This window comes from Salmo salar, chromosome ssa12 (assembly GCF_905237065.1).
Source record: "Salmo salar chromosome ssa12, Ssal_v3.1, whole genome shotgun sequence".
NCBI classification, from domain to species: Eukaryota; Metazoa; Chordata; class Actinopteri; order Salmoniformes; family Salmonidae; genus Salmo; species Salmo salar.
The window spans coordinates 97582100-97601514 of NC_059453.1; the positions used below are offsets into that span (position 1 = coordinate 97582100).

General features: G+C 45.3%; 1 protein-coding gene across 1 annotated transcript in view; it reads right to left on the reverse strand.

The window, feature by feature from the left end:
• Positions 1-19415, reverse strand: part of LOC106594380 (arf-GAP with coiled-coil, ANK repeat and PH domain-containing protein 3) — a 117647-nt gene that overhangs the window by 17770 nt on the left and 80462 nt on the right. The window contains exons 11-19 of the mRNA XM_045691969.1: positions 14908-15020; positions 14378-14429; positions 13960-14060; positions 13689-13800; positions 11174-11400; positions 4487-4556; positions 4206-4300; positions 3341-3555; positions 2572-2667 (exon numbers count right to left, since the gene is read on the reverse strand). Of these exons, the coding sequence (XP_045547925.1) occupies positions 2572-2667; positions 3341-3555; positions 4206-4300; positions 4487-4556; positions 11174-11400; positions 13689-13800; positions 13960-14060; positions 14378-14429; positions 14908-15020 (1081 nt within the window). The remainder of the gene's footprint in view (positions 1-2571; positions 2668-3340; positions 3556-4205; positions 4301-4486; positions 4557-11173; positions 11401-13688; positions 13801-13959; positions 14061-14377; positions 14430-14907; positions 15021-19415) is intronic.

Genomic DNA, 19415 nt, shown 5'->3' on the forward strand with positions numbered 1-19415 from the left:
TCTGGTCTGACTTACTGGTTGGTACTGTAATGTGGGTCTGGTCTGACTTACTGGTTGGTACTGTAATGTGAGTCTGGTCTGACTTACTGGTTGATACTGTAATGTGGGTCTGGTCTGACTTACTGGTTGGTACTGTAATGTGGGTCTGGTCTGACTTACTGGTTGGTACTGTAATGTGAGTCTGGTCTGACTTACTGGTTGGTACTGTAATGTGGGTCTGGTCTGACTTACTGGTTGATACTGTAATGTGGGTCTGGTCTGACTTACTGGTTGGTACTGTAATGTGGGTCTGGTCTGACTTACTGGTTGGTACTGTAATGTGGGTCTGGTCTGACTTACTGGTTGGTACTGTAATGTGAGTCTGGTCTGACTTACTGGTTGGTACTGTAATGTGGGTCTGGTCTGACTTACTGGTTGGTACTGTAATGTGAGTCTGGTCTGACTTACTGGTTGGTACTGTAATGTGGGTCTGGTCTGACTTACTGGTTGATACTGTAATGTGGGTCTGGTCTGACTTACTGGTTGGTACTGTAATGTGGGTCTGGTCTGACTTACTGGTTGATACTGTAATGTGGGTCTGGTCTGACTTACTGGTTGGTACTGTAATGTGGGTCTGGTCTGACTTACTGGTTGGTACTGTAATGTGGGTCTGGTCTGACTTACTGGTTGGTACTGTAATGTGGGTCTGGTCTGACTTACTGGTTGATACTGTAATGTGGGTCTGGTCTGACTTACTGGTTGATACTGTAATGTGAGTCTGGTCTGACTTACTGGTTGGTACTGTAATGTGGGTCTGGTCTGACTTACTGGTTGGTACTGTAATGTGGGTCTGGTCTGACTTACTGGTTGGTACTGTAATGTGGGTCTGGTCTGACTTACTGGTTGATACTGTAATGTGGGTCTGGTCTGACTTACTGGTTGGTACTGTAATGTGGGTCTGGTCTGACTTACTGGTTGGTACTGTAATGTGGGTCTGGTCTGACTTACTGGTTGGTACTGTAATGTGGGTCTGGTCTGACTTACTGGTTGGTACTGTAATGTGGGTCTGGTCTGACTTACTGGTTGGTACTGTAATGTGGGTCTGGTCTGACTTACTGGTTGGTACTGTAATGTGGGTCTGGTCTGACTTACTGGTTGGTACTGTAATGTGGGTCTGGTCTGACTTACTGGTTGGTACTGTAATGTGGGTCTGGTCTGACTTACTGGTTGGTACTGTAATGTGGGTCTGGTCTGACTTACTGGTTGGTACTGTAATGTGGGTCTGGTCTGACTTACTGGTTGGTACTGTAATGTGGGTCTGGTCTGACTTACTGGTTGGTACTGTAATGTGGGTCTGGTCTGACTTACTGGTTGGTACTGTAATGTGGGTCTGGTCTGACTTACTGGTTGGTACTGTAATGTGGGTCTGGTCTGACTTACTGGTTGGTACTGTAATGTGGGTCTGGTCTGACTTACTGGTTGGTACTGTAATGTGGGTCTGGTCTGACTTACTGGTTGGTACTGTAATGTGGGTCTGGTCTGACTTACTGGTTGGTACTGTAATGTGGGTCTGGTCTGACTTACTGGTTGGTACTGTAATGTGGGTCTGGTCTGACTTACTGGTTGATACTGTAATGTGGGTCTGGTCTGACTTACTGGTTGGTACTGTAATGTGGGTCTGGTCTGACTTACTGGTTGGTACTGTAATGTGGGTCTGGTCTGACTTACTGGTTGGTACTGTAATGTGGGTCTGGTCTGACTTACTGGTTGGTACTGTAATGTGGGTCTGGTCTGACTTACTGGTTGGTACTGTAATGTGGGTCTGGTCTGACTTACTGGTTGGTACTGTAATGTGGGTCTGGTCTGACTTACTGGTTGGTACTGTAATGTGGGTCTGGTCTGACTTACTGGTTGGTACTGTAATGTGGGTCTGGTCTGACTTACTGGTTGGTACTGTAATGTGGGTCTGGTCTGACTTACTGGTTGGTACTGTAATGTGGGTCTGGTCTGACTTACTGGTTGGTACTGTAATGTGGGTCTGGTCTGACTTACTGGTTGGTACTGTAATGTGGGTCTGGTCTGACTTACTGGTTGGTACTGTAATGTGGGTCTGGTCTGACTTACTGGTTGGTACTGTAATGTGGGTCTGGTCTGACTTACTGGTTGGTACTGTAATGTGGGTCTGGTCTGACTTACTGGTTGATACTGTAATGTGGGTCTGGTCTGACTTACTGGTTGATACTGTAATGTGGGTCTGGTCTGACTTACTGGTTGGTACTGTAATGTGGGTCTGGTCTGACTTACTGGTTGATACTGTAATGTGGGTCTGGTCTGACTTACTGGTTGATACTGTAATGTGGGTCTGGTCTGACTTACTGGTTGGTACTGTAATGTGGGTCTGGTCTGACTTACTGGTTGGTACTGTAATGTGGGTCTGGTCTGACTTACTGGTTGATACTGTAATGTGGGTCTGGTCTGACTTACTGGTTGGTACTGTAATGTGGGTCTGGTCTGACTTACTGGTTGGTACTGTAATGTGGGTCTGGTCTGACTTACTGGTTGGTACTGTAATGTGGGTCTGGTCTGACTTACTGCGAGGGCCTTTGCTGGTATCGAAGTAGGAGAAGAGGTTGTCAATCTCATCAGGACAGAACAGAGAGTCACGACGGAGCTTAGCAACCGCTGCAGCTGACAGAACAAACAGGAGATCAGTTAACACAAGTGATACTGATACTAAATTCACCAAGATAATCTGTGAAATGTACGCTTTCCATCTCCTCATTACTGCATCCTGACCGATGTACCATCCTGACCGATGTACCATCGTGACTGATGTACCATAGAGACCAATGTACCATAGTGACCGATGTACCATAGAGACTGATGTACCATAGAGACTGATGTAACATAGTGACTGATGTACCATAGAGACTGATGTACCATAGAGACTGATGTACCATAGAGACTGATGTACCATCCTGACTGATGTACCATCCTGACTGATGTACCATCCTGACTGATATACCATAGAGACCAATGTACCATAGTGACTGATGTACCATAGAGACCAATGTACCATAGTGACTGATGTACCATAGAGACCAATGTACCATAGTGACTGATGTACCATAGAGACCGATGTACCATAGTGACTGATGTACCATAGAGACTAATGTACCATAGTGACTGATGTACCATAGAGACTGATGTACCATAGAGACTGATGTACCATAGTGACTGATGTACCATAGTGACTGATGTACCATAGTGACTGATGTAACATAGTGACTGATGCAGGGACGGACTGGGACCAGCAATTTTGCTATTTTTGTCCATTATAGATCATCATCAGTTCAGTCACCTGAGGACAGGTTTCCCGGTGAGGCGATATCGTGGAGATATTTCTGGGGTGTTTTGGACGCTCCTCTTACGGAGCTTTTGTGGCGTTGGCACATCTTCACGCTCCAGGGATTGGACGTCTGCCTCCCTCCCTCCACCAATGAGTTTCTGCCGCTGATCTTCTTCAGGAAACGCCTCTCCACGTACTTAGCCTTGATCCACGCCTCCTTCTCCCGCCTGGGATGGGGAAAATATTATATCGACTTTCTTTCATTATTATTTAATATAATTTTTTTTTGTTATGGTTTGCAACGACATTCCAACCTTATAGACCACGGCTTTGTCATAAAATCTTGAAAAAGTTTCCTTTCCTTTATTATAATCGTTTCATGACTATTCTAGTGCCCAGAATTACACCTGGCTGTGGCGGTTACGAAATCTCGTCAGCCGGTGACTGTCAAGCAAATCACGGTCGGTTTCACGGTAACTGACCGTTAATTAACATAAACACATTTAGCATTTCCTGGCTTCCTACAAGCCACTGATGCAGACCTTTGGAACATCTACATTTTAAAAAGTCTAATAAATCCATGTAATATAGTCTACACCTTCACCATAAATATATTGTGTATTTTAGGCAGGTGTGTACAAACATCATCAGTCTCTCATTCACAAATTTGACAAGAACTTGACAATGCCTCGGATTTCATTTGGTAGGCTACTAATGACCATGAGCAGCATCAGAGCTTGGAGAAGCCAAATTACCGTGACTAAACGGTCACGTGGAATTTGACTGCATTCGTGAATCGTGACTGCCGGTGTGGCGGTAATACGGTCATCGTAACAGCCCTAGTCATGACCACAGATGGTGATGACATATCGCTCACCTAGGACTGGAGGGTTCAGGTTTCTTCACTCCCAGCTCCTCGCAGGCTCCCTCGTAGATGTGGTTGATCACGCTGTTACCCAGCTCACACATCAACTGGAGGACGGTAAAAAAGATTGGAGAGAGAGAAAGAGTAAGAGATGAGAAAAGCAGTGGTCCTATAAAAAAAGCTTTTAATGAATCTTCCATCGATTCCTCACGTCCTTGCCTCTTTCTTTAAAAAAAAAAACTGAGAAAGAGCCAGTGAGGTAGAGTTGAGAGCAGGAAGTGACAGAAACTCACCTTGAGTAGCTCTGGTTCCCAGGAGTCCAGTGTTAGTGAGCGCACCTTGGAGCAGTGAACCCCCAGACTCCTAAAAGAAAAACCACACAACACAGAGAAACACTGTCAGTTACAAGTTAGAAATACAATTATCTCACCATCTTCTATCAAGTGTGGCACTTTAAAATGCTTCAAAATATCGAGGCTATTTTGTACTACTACCCCATTTCACTTCATTTTCTGAAGAGGTCCAATTAGTCTCCCAAAAATATATAATATTATTTGTGGCGTACAGCAGGTCAGCCACCAGGGGGTGACTCGTCGAGGCCTGGTGACAGACGGAGTATACATCACGAGACAACGGCTCCATCTGCTGGACGTGCCAGGTCTCGACGGGCTCTCCGGCCAGGACTAATTGGGGACTGATTGGGGAGTTTGTGAGTAATCAAGGGGCTGATTGCTCACCAGCTGGACCAGGCCCATAAAGCTGCCAGAAGGGCAGCACACAGGGGAGGACTGGGGGAAAAAAGATGACTTCCGTGTAGTTGGAGACGGTATCCCGGAAAAGGTGTCATGGGGGAGACCTATCCTTTTCTTTTGATTTATTATTTAATAAACACCCTTGAAACTGAGTTAATCATACTCTGTCCGTGTCTGATCTGTGTAAACGTCTTGACCCAACCCCCTGGTCTGCCACAACTGGTGGAGAATGCAGGCAATCTGATAACGTGGTCAGATCAGGGTTGATGTTTACGCAGCGTCAGCATGGACGAGTTGATAGCTAGGTTCGTCCGGGTCCAACAAGCACAACAGGCGCTTCAGGAACGAATGCTGGAGGAACAGCGATTACAAAACATCCGCCTCGTTGAGGAATCAGGAAGCTGCAAGGAGAAACGTCTCCTGAATCACATCCCAACCAGTTTTTACTCAAACGGAAGACGATGACGTCGAAACATACCTCTGTACGTTTGAAAGGACAGCGCTACGGGAAGGATGGCCAAGGTCGAAGTGGGCCAGTCTGCTGGCCCCGTTCCTCTCGGGGAATGCCCAAAAGGCATATTGGGACCTGAATGATGAACATGCGGCTAATTACGACGGACTCAAATGGGAGATACTCAGCCGCTACGGGTACAGCCTGGCCCATCGGGCTCAACGGTACTACGACTGGAGGTTCATAGCCGACGCATCCCCCCGAGCACAGATGAGCGACCTACTGCGCGTCACCAGGGCATGGCTCCTAACCGACGTATCCACCCTCTCCATCCTCGACAAAGTGGCCCTGGATCGCTTCTTACGGGCGCTACCCTACGACATGAAGAGGGCAGCGAGTATATGGTCGCCCCAGACCTTGGAAGGCCTCCTGGAAGCAGTGGAGATGCATCATTACATGAGTGGGAGCCGGGATGAGCCGGTGACCCAGCCGAGGGGACGGAAGGACAGCCCCACCGCGGTGTACCCCGAACCAACAGTCGGCAGGGCCAAAGGACCTCAAACCCGTGAAGAAATGGCTGGGGTAGGGCCGACCCTTCCCCGATGACCCCAGGCAGATGGAGACCAACAGAGGTGTTTTGAGTGTGGCACCCGGGGGCACATTGCCTGGAATTGCCCGGCTCGAGAGGAGTCGATGCCATCAACTAGCCCCGGCGGTGAGGTGGGTCACGCCGTGAACTATGTCACCGCCTGTTGGGCGCACCACAAATCAACTGCACCCATGGTCCCAGTGAAAGTTGACGGACACGACACGGAAGCGCTATTGAACACCGGAAGTACGGTTACGCTCGTAACCACGAGCCTGCTGAACCAGGAGACCGAAAGGGGTAGGGAGATGTCCATTTCCTGTGTTCACGGTGACACAAAGCGGTATCCAACCGTATGGACCACCATTGTGACGCCACAAGGGAGCTGCCAGATGACGGTGGGTGCAGTGCCAGAGCTGCCGGTACCTCTCCTAGTGGAACGGGATTGTCCTCTGTTCGCAGCCCTATGGGGTCACAAGTTGAGGAAGAAGGTACGAGCCGGCCAAAGAAGAGAGCGGGGACGATCAATAGCCTGTGCGGCCCGGAAGCAACCGGTTAACCAGCATGGGTCTACGGCTGGCCCACACCCACCTGTTGGGGGCACACCTGGGAATGGAGAAGACCCGGGAATGATTCGCCGCCCGGTTCCACTGGCCCGGGATGAGGAGGGCCGTGGAAGACTACTGTCGCAGCTGCCTGGAGTGTCAACTCACGGCCCCGAAAGCCCACTTCCCGAAGCCCATTGGTCCCCCTACCGATCATCGGGGTGCCCTTTGAACGCATCGCCATGGACATAGTGGGACCCCTGGTAAAAACAGCACGAGGACACCGGTACATCCTGGTGATAGTAGATTATGCCACCCGCTATCCCGAGGCCATTCCACTTCGGGCGACGGTATCCAAGGGAATCGCCAGGGAGCTGTTCCACCTCTTTAGCCGGGTGGGCATACCGAACGAGATCTTGACAGACCAAGGTACAGAGTTTATGTCCCGCCTCATGAAAGAGTTTTGTGCAGATCAAGCAGATCCGGACCTCCGTGTTTCACCCGCAGACGGATGGGCTCATCGAGCGCTTTAATAAAACGCTCAAACAGATGCTACGGAAGGTCTACAATCCCACCTAATGTTCTCAATCTGAGAAGTACCCCAATCGTCCACTGGGTTTTCCCCATTCAAACTCCTCTACGGGAGGAGGCCATGCGGCCTACTGGACCTCGCAAAGGAGGTGTGGGAAGCCCAACCGACCCCATTACGCAGCGTGGTAGAGCACGTGGAGACAACGAGGGAGCAGATGACAGCCATATGGCCCGTCATGAGGGAACATATGGAGAAGGCCCAATGCGCCCAAGCCCAGGTCTACAATCGAGGAGCCCAACCCCGAGAATTCCAGGTGGGAGACAAGGTGTTGGTCTTAATCCCCACGGCCGAAAGTCAGTTCCTGGCAACATGGCACGGGCCATACGAGGTGATAGAGAAGCTGGGACCTGTCAATTACCGATTACGGCAACCGGGGGGACGGAAACCTCGTGAACCTGTTGAAGAAGTGGCATGAGAGGACAGCCTTGGCCGTGTTATGGTCGGGACCCAGGACACCAACGACCCGGCCCAGAAGCAAAAGCTCAGGGAGCTTGGCGATTGGAACACGGCGGTGTTCTCCAAGAAGCCAGGCCGCACAACCATCATTGAACACCACATCCGTACTCGGCCCGGCGAAATGGTAAGAAAGAGGCCATATTGGATTCCGGAGGCCTGAAGGAAGGCCGTGAAGCAGGAAGTGGAGGCTATGCTGAGGATGGGGGTCGTTGAAGAGTCCCACAGACCCTGAGCCTAAGCAGTGGGTGTTTGACAGAAGTGGTTGAGGTTTAACCTGGCGTAGGGAGAGAGAGCTTTAACAGTCTGTAAATCTGAAGGTTTAACCTGGTGTAGGGAGAGAAAGCTGTAACATAGTCTGTAAATCTGAAGGTTTAACCTGGCGTAGGGAGAGATCACTGTAACCTGGTCTGTAAACCTGAAGGCATGGTGGGAGTAGTTCTAATTGGATTACGTTTTAATCCCCAGACGTCGGACTATACAGTCTGCCACCTCTCTCTCTCTCGGTAAACCATGTCAAATCATTCCAAAGTACCAGCTGGTCAAAGCAACTAGTTCATTATCTGTTTGTCAACAATGTAAACTCCACGTGAGACGTGCATCATTGTACAAGTCTCTTGCAAAACACATTGTAAATGGGTGACAGTCCTATCTTAACCTTTCTAAAACATCCCTGGTATACCTTAGTACAGCGCCTTGCAAAAGTATTCATCCCCCTTGGCGTTTTTCCTATTTTGTTGCATTACAACCTGTAATTTTATTTGGATTTCATGTAATGGACATCCACAAAATAGTCCAAATTGGTGAAGTGAAATTGAAAAAAAATTACTTGTTTCAAGAGATTTACATTTTTTTAAAAATATATTTTGCATCTTCAAAGTGGTAGGCATGTTGTGTAAATCAACCGATACAAACCCCCCCAAAAATCTATTTTTATTCCAGGTTGTAAGGCAACAAAATAGGAAAAATGCTAAGGGGTGTGAATACTTTCGAAAGTTGGTATCATAAGTATCCCCCCTAAATTTCTTCACATTTTATTGTGTTACAAAGTAGGATTAAAATGGATGATAATTTTTCATCTAAGATCTACAGAAAATACTCATCAATTTTTTAAAAACTTTTTTAAAAGTAATTAAAAATTAAACACTAATATACCTGGATTAGATAAGTATTCACCGCCCTGGGTCAATACATGTCAGAAATAAATGTAAATGTAGCTGTAATTATAGCTGTGAGTCTTTCTGGGTAAGTCTCTTAATTAAAAATAAATCTTCTTAGGGCTAGGCTTCCCGCTTCAAATAAATAATCATAACAATTATGAATATTAAACATACAAGTGTCTTATATCGGTTGAAAGCTTACATTCTTGTTAGTCTAACTGCACTGTCTGATTTACAGTAGCTATTACAGTGAAAGCATGCCATGTGATTGTTTGAGGACGGCGCCCCACATCAAAATATTTTTCCACCCGGCACAGGTTTCATAAATTCACAAATATCGATTAAATATTAAATTACTTTTTGAAAATCTTCCTCTGATTTGTCATCCAAAGGGTCCCAGCTATAACATGTAGTGTCGTTTTGTTAGATAAAATCCTTCTTTATATCCCAAAAAGTCTGTTTAGTTTGCGCCATCGATTTGAGTAATCCACTCATTCAACATGCAGAGAAAGGAATCCAAAAACTTGTTGAAGCGTTGTTTCACTTTGTTTCAACAAGTCAAAGTACATTTGTATTGACTCCTCAGATACCCTAAAATGTAATCAAACTATAATATTTCATACGGAAAGAATTATGTTCAATAGGAAAATTATATTAGCAGATGCGTCTCCTCTTCATCGTGTGCGCATACACACATTTCCCTGTAGTAAAACTCCTTATTCTTACTCGTTTTGGAAGAAACAAGCCTGAAACCTTGAACATTGAGTGCTGACACCCAGTGGAAGCCATAGGAATTGCATCCTGGGAGGTAGATTTAATTATTTCCCTGTACCTTCCATTGGAAGAGCATGTGCTCTCAAAAAAATTAAATTCTAGTTGCTTTTTCTTTGGATTTTCTCCTACCATATCTATTGTGCTATAGTCTCCTACATTATTTTAACATTACTACAAACTTCAAAGTTCTTCTTTCCAACGGTACCAATTATATGCATATCCTGGCTTCAGGGCCTGAGCAACAGGCAGTTTACTTTGGGCACGTCAGTCAGGCGGAAATTGAGAAAAGGGACCCTAGCCTGAAGAAGAGCTTTGCACACCTGGATTGTGCAATATTTGCCCATTATTCTTTTTTTAATTCTTCAAGCCCTGTCACGGTGTCAAAACTGTAACTTGGCCATTCAGGAACATTCACTGACTTTGGTAAGCAACGACAGTGTAGATTTGGCCTTGTGTTGTAGATTACCTTCCTGCTGAAAGGTGAATTTGTCTTCCAGTGTCTGGTGGAAAGCAGACTGAACCAGGTTTTCCTCTAGGATTTTGCCTGTGCTTAGCTCCAATCACATTTATTTTTATCCCGACAATCTCCCCAGTCTTTGCCGATGTCAGGAATACCCATACCATGCTGCAGCCAATTACCTTACTTGAAAATAAGGAAGCACTTACTCAGTGATGTGTTGTGTTGGATTTTCCCCAAACATAAAGCTCTGTATTTAGGCCAAAAAGTGTCTTCCTTTGCCATGTCTTCTTGCAGTATTACTTTAGTGTCTTGTTGCATACAGGATGCATGTTTTAGAATATTTGTATTCTGTATATTTGTATTCTTTTCACTCTGTAAATTTAGGTCATTATTATGGAGTCACTACAATGTTGTTGATCCATCCTCAGTTCTCTCCCTTAAAATTCCAACACTTGACTGTGGGACCTTATAGATGTTGTATGTATGGGGGACAGAGGAAGGATTAGTCATTAAAAATCATGTAAACCCTTATTATTTCACACAGAGTGAGCCCATGTAACTTATTAGGTGATTTGTTAAGACAAATTTTACTCCAGAACTAATTTAGGCTTGACTAAAGGGGCTGAATACTTATGCAATGACTATAGTTTAGTTATTGAATTTGTAAACATTTGTAGAATTTCCTTTTCACTTTGACATTATGGAGTATTTTGTGTAGATGAATGACAAAAAAAAATCACAAATAAATACATTTATTTATTTAAATCCCACTTTCTAACGCTACAAAATGTGAAAATACCCAAGAAGGAATACTTCCCAGAACACTGTATGGTGGTTATTGTAGTTCAGTTCTCTACCTGTGTATGCCGGGGCACTGTGTTGTGGTTATTGTAGTTCAGTTCTCTACCTGTGTATGCCAGAGCACTGTGTTGTGGTTATTGTAGTCCAGTTCTCTACCTGTGTATGCCGGGGCACTGTGTTGTGGTTATTGTAGTCCAGTTCTCTACCTGTGTATGCCGGGGCACTGTGTTGTGGTTATTGTAGTTCAGTTCTCTACCTGTGTATGCCAGAGCACTGTGTTGTGGTTATTGTAGTTCAGTTCTCTACCTGTGTATACCAGGGAACTGTGTTGTGGTTATTGTAGTTCAGTTCTCTACCTGTGTATACCGGAGCACTGTGTTGTGGTTATTGTAGTTCAGTTCTCTACCTGTGTATGCCAGAGCACTCGATGCAGAGCAGAACTCCCAGGTTGATGGAGGCCCAGCAGGGTGCAGCCTGGGAGCAGTCACAACACAGCTCATTACCCTGCAGGGTTTGTACCCGGTGTAGGATGCTCTCCCCTATGCCCTCACCTCCTCTCCCTCCTCTCTCCCCCCGCGGCTCACTGGCTGAGTCTATACTGCTGGTGGAGGGGGAGGCTGCCCGGTCCAGACGCTAAGGGAGAGAAAACAGGCAGACAGAACAGAACATGGTTGGTTCTAGTTCAGTGTTTACTGAAAACTCTTGGGTCCGAGGGAAAGATTGGCTCTGTTCGGTGGGCCATAATTTTCAAAAAGCTCTAGGTGGGGCACCAATATGAATCAAGTTTTGGAACTCCAGACAGTGTTAAAGAGATTTGTTGCCTATCTTAAAACAAGTGTCAGGCAGGGCTACCTCATCAACTCCACTACATCTATGTAGGGTTAGTGGCAGGCAGTGGCGGTTGGTGACATTTAAGATGAGGGAGGACAATTTTTTTTTTTCTTCTTCCATGAGCATGACCGTGCTTCTACACCTGCATTGCTTGCTGTTTTGGGTTTTAGGCTGGGTTTCTGTACTGCCACTTTGAGATATCAGCTGATGTAAGAAGGGCTATATAAATACATTTGATTTGATTGATTTCTATTACAGAATGTTGGATGACTGTCATTCATATTCCATTCACCCAGTTCAATGTAACAGTGATGGGTCTAGGATACTGTCCTTCATATTCACCCAGTTCAATGTAACAGTGATGGGTTTAGGCTACTACATGATACTCTAATGTTCCCTATACAAATCAAGAGGTTGCTACAACCTGGCCTATGAATGAAAGATTATAATGTAGGTGCACACAGGTCGAGAGAAACATTAGAGTAATCAAGGTGACAAACAGTGACACATTCTATATCGCCTTGCACACTCTGGCCTGCATCTAGCCGATCTAGGATGTAATAATTAGTCCAACAGTTGCAAATGAGAGTTTCTATTGGACAAATTTAGGTATGTTTTATCCTCGTTTCACTCCGTTTGCTTCCGTTTAAGAAATTATTTTCAACAGAATCGGCAGAATGAATACACCCCTGATCATACGCAAACACAGTTCACTTTCATAGCAGCCACATACAAACAGCATGATCCCTTTCATAGCAGCCACATACAAACAGCATGATCCCTTTCATAGCAGCCACATACAAACAGCATGATCCCTTTCATAGCAGCCACATACAAACAGCATGATCCCTTTCAGAGCAGCCACATACAAACAGCATGATCCCTTTGATCGTTGTATAATTCCTTCTTGCATCTACGCGCTCTCCTCCTCTCACCTTTTCCCTTCGCTTGTGGACTTCAGTGCACAACACATCAGCTGTCTGTGACCAGGTGAAAAAAGACTTTACAAGCCAAACCTTCATATCATGACCGCTAACCGCTACACACAGCCTACATCGTTGTCATGTAATAGTCAACATAGTAAAACCCACTACAATCATACAGCAGAGAGTACAGTCAACAGCAAGCAGTTTAGCAGTTACAGCGACGGGCACCGGTGCCAATAAATTAATAAAACCAAAAAAGCGTATCTTGACTTGGAAGAGTATAACCATAGCCAGCTAGCTAACGTAGCATCCCTCTCTGTTTGAGCCGGGTGTTTGAGTAGGCTAAACTAGCTAGCTGCATTCAGTAGCTAAGTGATAGTGAAAAAAAATACTTTGAAATCTCTCTCTCTTGCTTCACCTTCATTTTTAAAGAAATTAATTTGTTAAAAATTGTTCAACTATTGTCTCTCTTTGAGTCAACTACCCACCACATTTTATGCACTGCAGTGCTAGCTAGCTGTAGCTTATGCTTTCAGTACTAGATTCATTATCTGATCCTTTGATTGGGCGGACAACATGCCAGTTCATGCTGCAAGAGCTCTGATAGGTTGGAGGACGTCCTCTGGAAGTTGTCATATTTACTGTGTAAGTCTATGGAAGGGGGTGAGAACCATGAGCCTCCTAGGTTTTGTATTGAAGTCAATGTACCAAGAGGAGGACGGAAGCTAGCTGTCCTCCGGCTACACCATGGTGCTATCCTACAGAGTGCTGTTGAGGCATCTGTAGACATTTGTTTGAAAACAGTGTGTTTTAATTCACTATTTAGTGGCGTGAATATATTTAGTATAATTTTATCTAATAATGCTAACTTTTTAAATGTTTCACTATTTTTATTGTTTATGAAATTCACTGAGGAGGATGGTCCTCCCCTTCCTCCTTTGAGGAGCCTCCAATAGTGTTAAGGTTAGGGTTAGGGTTAAGGTTAGGGTTTGGGTTAAGGTTAGGGTTTGGGTTAGGGTTAGTGTTAGGGTTAGTGTTAGTGTTAAGGTTAGCGTTAAGGTTAAGGATAGGGTTAAGGTTAGTGTTAAGGATAGGGTTAAGGTTAAGGATAGGGTTAAGGTTAAGGTTAGGGTTAGTGTTAAGGTTAGGATTAGGGTTAGGTACCTTGATGTAGTAGTTGTCTGATATCTCTCTGTATGCAGAGGCGATGGAGGCCTGTACAGCTTGGACCCAGGCCTGCCGTAACTTCTCTGACTCTGCCTGGAGCATACAGCTCCTAGTGGGAGAGAGGAGAGTAAAGAGAGGACACACACACACACAAACACTGATGATCTCACACACACACACACACACACACACACACACACACACACACACACACACACACACACACACACACACACACACACACACACACACACACACACACACTTACTTGGTGGGGGACACCATCTCAAAGCAGAACCTCCTCTCTCCATCCTCACAGGGTTTGACTGAACACAGCCTCAGGTCTTCCACCACAACCGTCAGGACATCCTATTGGCAGAAAGGAGTGTCAATCAAAACACGACATCCTAACATTGGCAGAGAGGAGTGTCAATCAAAACTTTAGTCCCTGGCTTACTGTACTAGTCCATCAGCACATAATAACATTGTAAATTAGCTCTCCTGTTAAAAGTCACAGTTCTTTTCAATATTGTCTATGGAACACCTGTTTGGTCGGAAACCACTGGAGTAGAAGTTCTGTCATGCTGACTTGTATCTACCTGCATATATTAGTGTAAATAATTCACTAAAGAGTTCTCTGATACAGGTCTTGTGTTTGTTTTGGCTTTCTACAGGTGTGTTCCTACCTTGAGTCTCTTCTGGTAGACCAGCTGGCTGTTCTGTATGGAGAACCACCGCCTGGAAAAAGGAGGAGAGTGGGGGAGAGAGGAGAGGAGGGGAGGAGGGAGTAGATAGGAGAGAGGAGAGGAGGAGAAGAGAGGAGGAGAGAGGAGGAGAGCAGAGAGGAGAGGAGGAGTGAGTAGAGAGGGAGGAGAGAGAGAGAGAGGAGAGAGGGGAGGAGAGAGAGAGGAAGGGGAGGAGAGGAGAAGAGAAGAGAGGAGAGGAGGGGAGAGGAAGAGAGGAGGGGAGGAGGGAGTAGATAGGAGAGGAGAGAAGGGAGGAGGAGAGAGGAGAGGAGGAGGAGAGGAAGAGAGAGGAGAGGAGGAGGGAGTAGAGAGGGAGTAGAGAGGGAGGAGAGAGGAGAGGAGAGAGGAAAGGGAGGAGAGGAGAAGAGAAGAGGAGAGAGAAAGATGGAAAACCATTGCCAGTCAAAAAGAGCAGGACTGACTAGTAACTAGTTGGCAGGAGAGGACAGGTATGTGTGTTTCTGTCTCACCTGTTCCAGGTCTTGAAGGTGTTGGAGGCCCTCTTGAACAGATAACCTTCCATCACCACTCCGTTAGGAGCATCTACGTTGAACTCCACCTTGTTACCATCGTAGGAGAAGTCCTAGAGACATACAGAGACAGAGGAGAAGACTGAGGTCAGTGTCTGTAGTCAACCAGAGTCTGTAGTCAACAGTCAATCCTCAAACAAAGATACCAGTCCTAGAGGCTCACAGCAGATCGTTACAGAACAGAGATAAAGGCATATGGAAATATACGTCCTTCCTCTGAAAACAACAACAAAAGCTCTGAACCAGACGCTTGAAATAATAGTTTTACATCCTGCCCTGTGAATAGCACACTACAGAACAGTATTAGAACCTGACAGTGTCAACACACTACAGAACAGTATTAGAACCTGACAGTGTCAACACACTACAGAACAGTATGTCACTGTGTCAAAGAGGTAGTGATGGCTTGTATGGCTGTAAGAGAGAGATACACACCGTGTTACAGACAGAGACACACCGCTGTGTTACAGACAGAGAGACACGCCGCTGTGTTAAAGACAGAGACACACCGCTGTGTTACAGACAGAGAGACACGCCGCTGTGTTAAAGACAGAGAGACACGCCGCTGTGTTAAAGACAGAGACACCGCTGTGTTACAGACAGAGAGAGACACACCGCTGTGTTACAGACAGAGAACAAACAAGGGTTGATAGATAGTAGAACTTCGGCCGTCAGAGATTCGGCCGTCAGTCATAGATAGTAGGGTTAGGATGAGGGTTAAGGTTAGGATGAGGGTTAAGGTTAGGATGAGGGTTAGGATTAAGGTTAGGGTTAGGATGAGGGTTAAGGTTAGGATGAGGGTTAGGGTTAGGGTTAGAATGAGGGTTAAGGTTAAGGTTAGGATGAGGGTTAAGGTTAGTATGAGGGTTAGGGTTAAGGTTAGGATGAGGGTTAAGGTCAGTATGAGGGTTAAGGTCAGGATGAGGGTTAAGGTTAGGATGAGGGTTAAGGTTAGGATGAGGGTTAAGGTTAGGATGAGGGTTAGGGTTAGAATGAGGGTTAAGGTTAGGATGAGGGTTAAGGTTAGGATGAGGGTTAGGGTTAGGATGAGGGTTAAGGTTAGGATGAGGGTTAAGGTTAGGATGAGGGTTAGGGTTAGATTGAGGGTTAAGGTTAGGATGAGGGTTAAGGTTAGTATGAGGGTTAGGGTTAAGGTTAGGATGAGGGTTAGGATGAGGGTTAGGATGAGGGTTAAGGTTAGAATGAGGGTTAAGGTTAGGATGAGGGTTAGGGTTAGGATGAGGGTTAGGATGAGGGTTAGGGTTAGGATGAGGGTTAGGATGAGGGTTAAGGTCAGGATGAGGGTTAAGGTTAGGATGAGGGTTAAGGTTAGGATGAGGGTTAAGGTTAGGATGAGGGTTAGGGTTAGAATGAGGGTTAAGGTTAGGATGAGGGTTAAGGTTAGGATGAGGGTTAGGATGAGTGTTAAGGTTAGGATGAGGGTTAAGGTTAGGATGAGGGTTAAGGTTAGGATGAGGGTTAGGGTTAGAATGAGGGTTAAGGTTAGGATGAGGGTTAAGGTTAGTATGAGGGTTAGGGTTAAGGTTAGGATGAGGGTTAAGGTTAGGATGAGGGTTAAGGTTAGGATGAGGGTTAAGGTTAGAATGAGGGTTAAGGTCAGGATGAGGGTTAAGGTCAGGATGAGGGTTAGGGTCAGGATGAGGGTTAAGGTTAGAATGAGGGTTAAGGTTAGGATGAGGGTTAAGGTTAGAATGAGGGTTAAGGTTAGGATGAGGGTTAAGGTTAGAATGAGGGTTAAGGTTAGGATGAGGGTTAAGGTTAGAATGAGGGTTAAGGTTAGGATGAGGGTTAAGGTTAGGATGAGGGTTAAGGTTAGGATGAGGGTTAAGGTTAGGATGAGGGTTAAGGTTAGAATGAGGGTTAATGTTAGTTTGAGGGTTAAGGTCAGGATGAGGGTTAAGGTTAGGATGAGGGTTAAGGTTAGGATGAGGGTTAGGATGAGGGTTAGGATGAGGGTTAGGATAAGGGTTAAGTTTAGGATGAGGGTTAGGATGAGGGTTAGGATGAGGGTTAAGGTTAGAATGAGGGTTAAGGTTAGGATGAGGGTTAGGGTTAGGATGAGGGTTAGGATGAGGGTTAGGATGAGGGTTAAGGTTAGGATGAGGGTTAAGGTTAGGATGAGGGTTAACCTCTTCACTATGGGGGGCAGTATTTTTACGGCCGGATGAAAAACGTACCCAATTTAAACTGCCTCCTACTCAGACTCGGAAGGTAGGATATGCATATTATTAGTAGATTTGGATAGAAAACACTCTGAAGTTTCTAAATCTGTTTGAATGATGTCTGTGAGTATAACAGAACTCATATGGCAGGCCAAAACCTGAGAAAAATCCAACCAAGAAGTTTGACCTCACATGGTTGTAGTCATTTCAACTGATGTTCTATCTAAACTACAGTGTCTGTGATGTCATATTGCACTTCCTAAGGCTTCCACTAGATGTCAACAGTCATTAGAACCTTGTTTGAGGCTTCTACAATGCAATTTGATTGAATAATACCCGCAACCGTAAGTGGGTCGACCTGGTGTCATTGACTTACCTCGTGCGCAGAGCTAGCCATTTTTATTTTTCTTCTGTAATGAATCTGCTATTTTCCGGTTGGAATATTATCAAAATTCTACGTTAAAAACACCCTAAAGATTTATTGTGAACATGGTTTGACATGTTTCTACAAACGCTGAGGGAACTTTATAACTTTTCGTCGACGGTGGATAGATGCATTTTGGAATGGTGATCTGGACGCGCCATCAAAACAGATTTATTTCGACATAAATTATGGACTTTATCGAACAAATTAACATTTCTTGTGGAAGTGGAAGACCTTCCGAGTGCATTCAGCCAAAGATCAGCAAAGGTAAGATAATATTTTTAACGTATTTCAGCGTTTTGTGGATGCCGTGGCTGGACGGCTAACTGAATAGCTTGGGGCTCAGTACTCAGAATATTGAACAATGTGCTTTCTCCGTAAAGTTAATTTGAAATCTCACAAAGCGGTTGCATAAAGGAATAGTTCATCTATACTTCTTTAATTAATTGTTATATATTTTGTCAACGTTTATGATGAGATGGGTCATAACATCCCTAAACCAGTTTAAGATGGGCCATAACCTCCCTAACCCAGATTCAGATGGGCCATAACCTCCCTAAACCAGGTTCAGATGGGCCATAACCTCCCTAACCCAGGTTCAGATGGGCCATAACCTCCCTAAACCAGGTTCAGATGGGCCATAACCTCCCTAACCCAGGTTCAGATGGGCCATAACATCCCTAACCCAGATTCAGATGGGCCATAACCTCCCTAAACCAGGTTCAGATGGGCCATAACCTCCCTAACCCAGGTTCAGATGGGCCATAACCTCCCTAAACCAGGTTCAGATGGGCCATAACCTCCCTAACCCAGGTTCAGATGGGCCATAACCTCCCTAAACCAGGTTCAGATGGGCCATAACCTCCCTAAACCAGGTTCAGATGGACCATAACATCCCTAACCCAGATTCAGATGGACCATAACCTCCCTAAACCAGGTTCAGATGGGCCATAACATCCCTAACCCAGATTCAGATGGACCATAACATCCCTAAACCAGGTTCAGATGGGCCATAAGATCCCGGTAACAACCCTGCTTCTGGACATCACATGGATGGGGCTGTAGTGCAGCGGGTTGGGAGCTTCAGGTTCCTCTGTGTCTACATCACTAAGGAACTAACATGGTCTACACACACCCACACAGTTGTGAAGAGGTCACGAAAGCACCTCTTCACCCTCAGGAGGCTGAAAAGATTTGGCATGGGCCCTCATCAGATCTTCCGTTCTACAGCTGCAACATGCAGAATAGGCTGTAATTTGGGACTGAGTTGGTTGTGAATGGCCAACTAGTTCTCACAATCTCAATTCAGAATGAAACGTTCATCCATCGTTTCTCAAACGTCACAATTAGAAGTTGTTGCAAATGTCACATTTAGAAGTGTTTAAGGTTACATTTAGGAATTAACTGAGAATGTTTAAGGTCACGTTAAGGAATTAACTCAGAATGTTTAAAGTTACATTTAGGAATTAACTCGGAATGTTTAAAGTTAAGGTTAAGATTACGCATTAACTAAAAGCAGTTAAAGAAAGGGTTAAGGTTTGGGATAGGCTTACATTTTTTTTAAATCCGAAACAAAAAAATGTATCACTGGATTTAAACATGCAACCTTTGGAATCACAGCTGGATTCTTACACCCATCCACCATCCCTGTCCATAACTCCCTAGAAAAACCGAAACCTACTCGAAGGGAAGAGCGTTCACTGTTACCCCTAGTGCAAAGGTTCCATGTCATTTCCCCACGTCCTCAGACATGGATGGATGTCGAATACTGACTTGTATCACTGGTGACCTGCTTGCACACACACACTCACTCTCTCTCTCTCTCTCTCTCTCTCTAATAA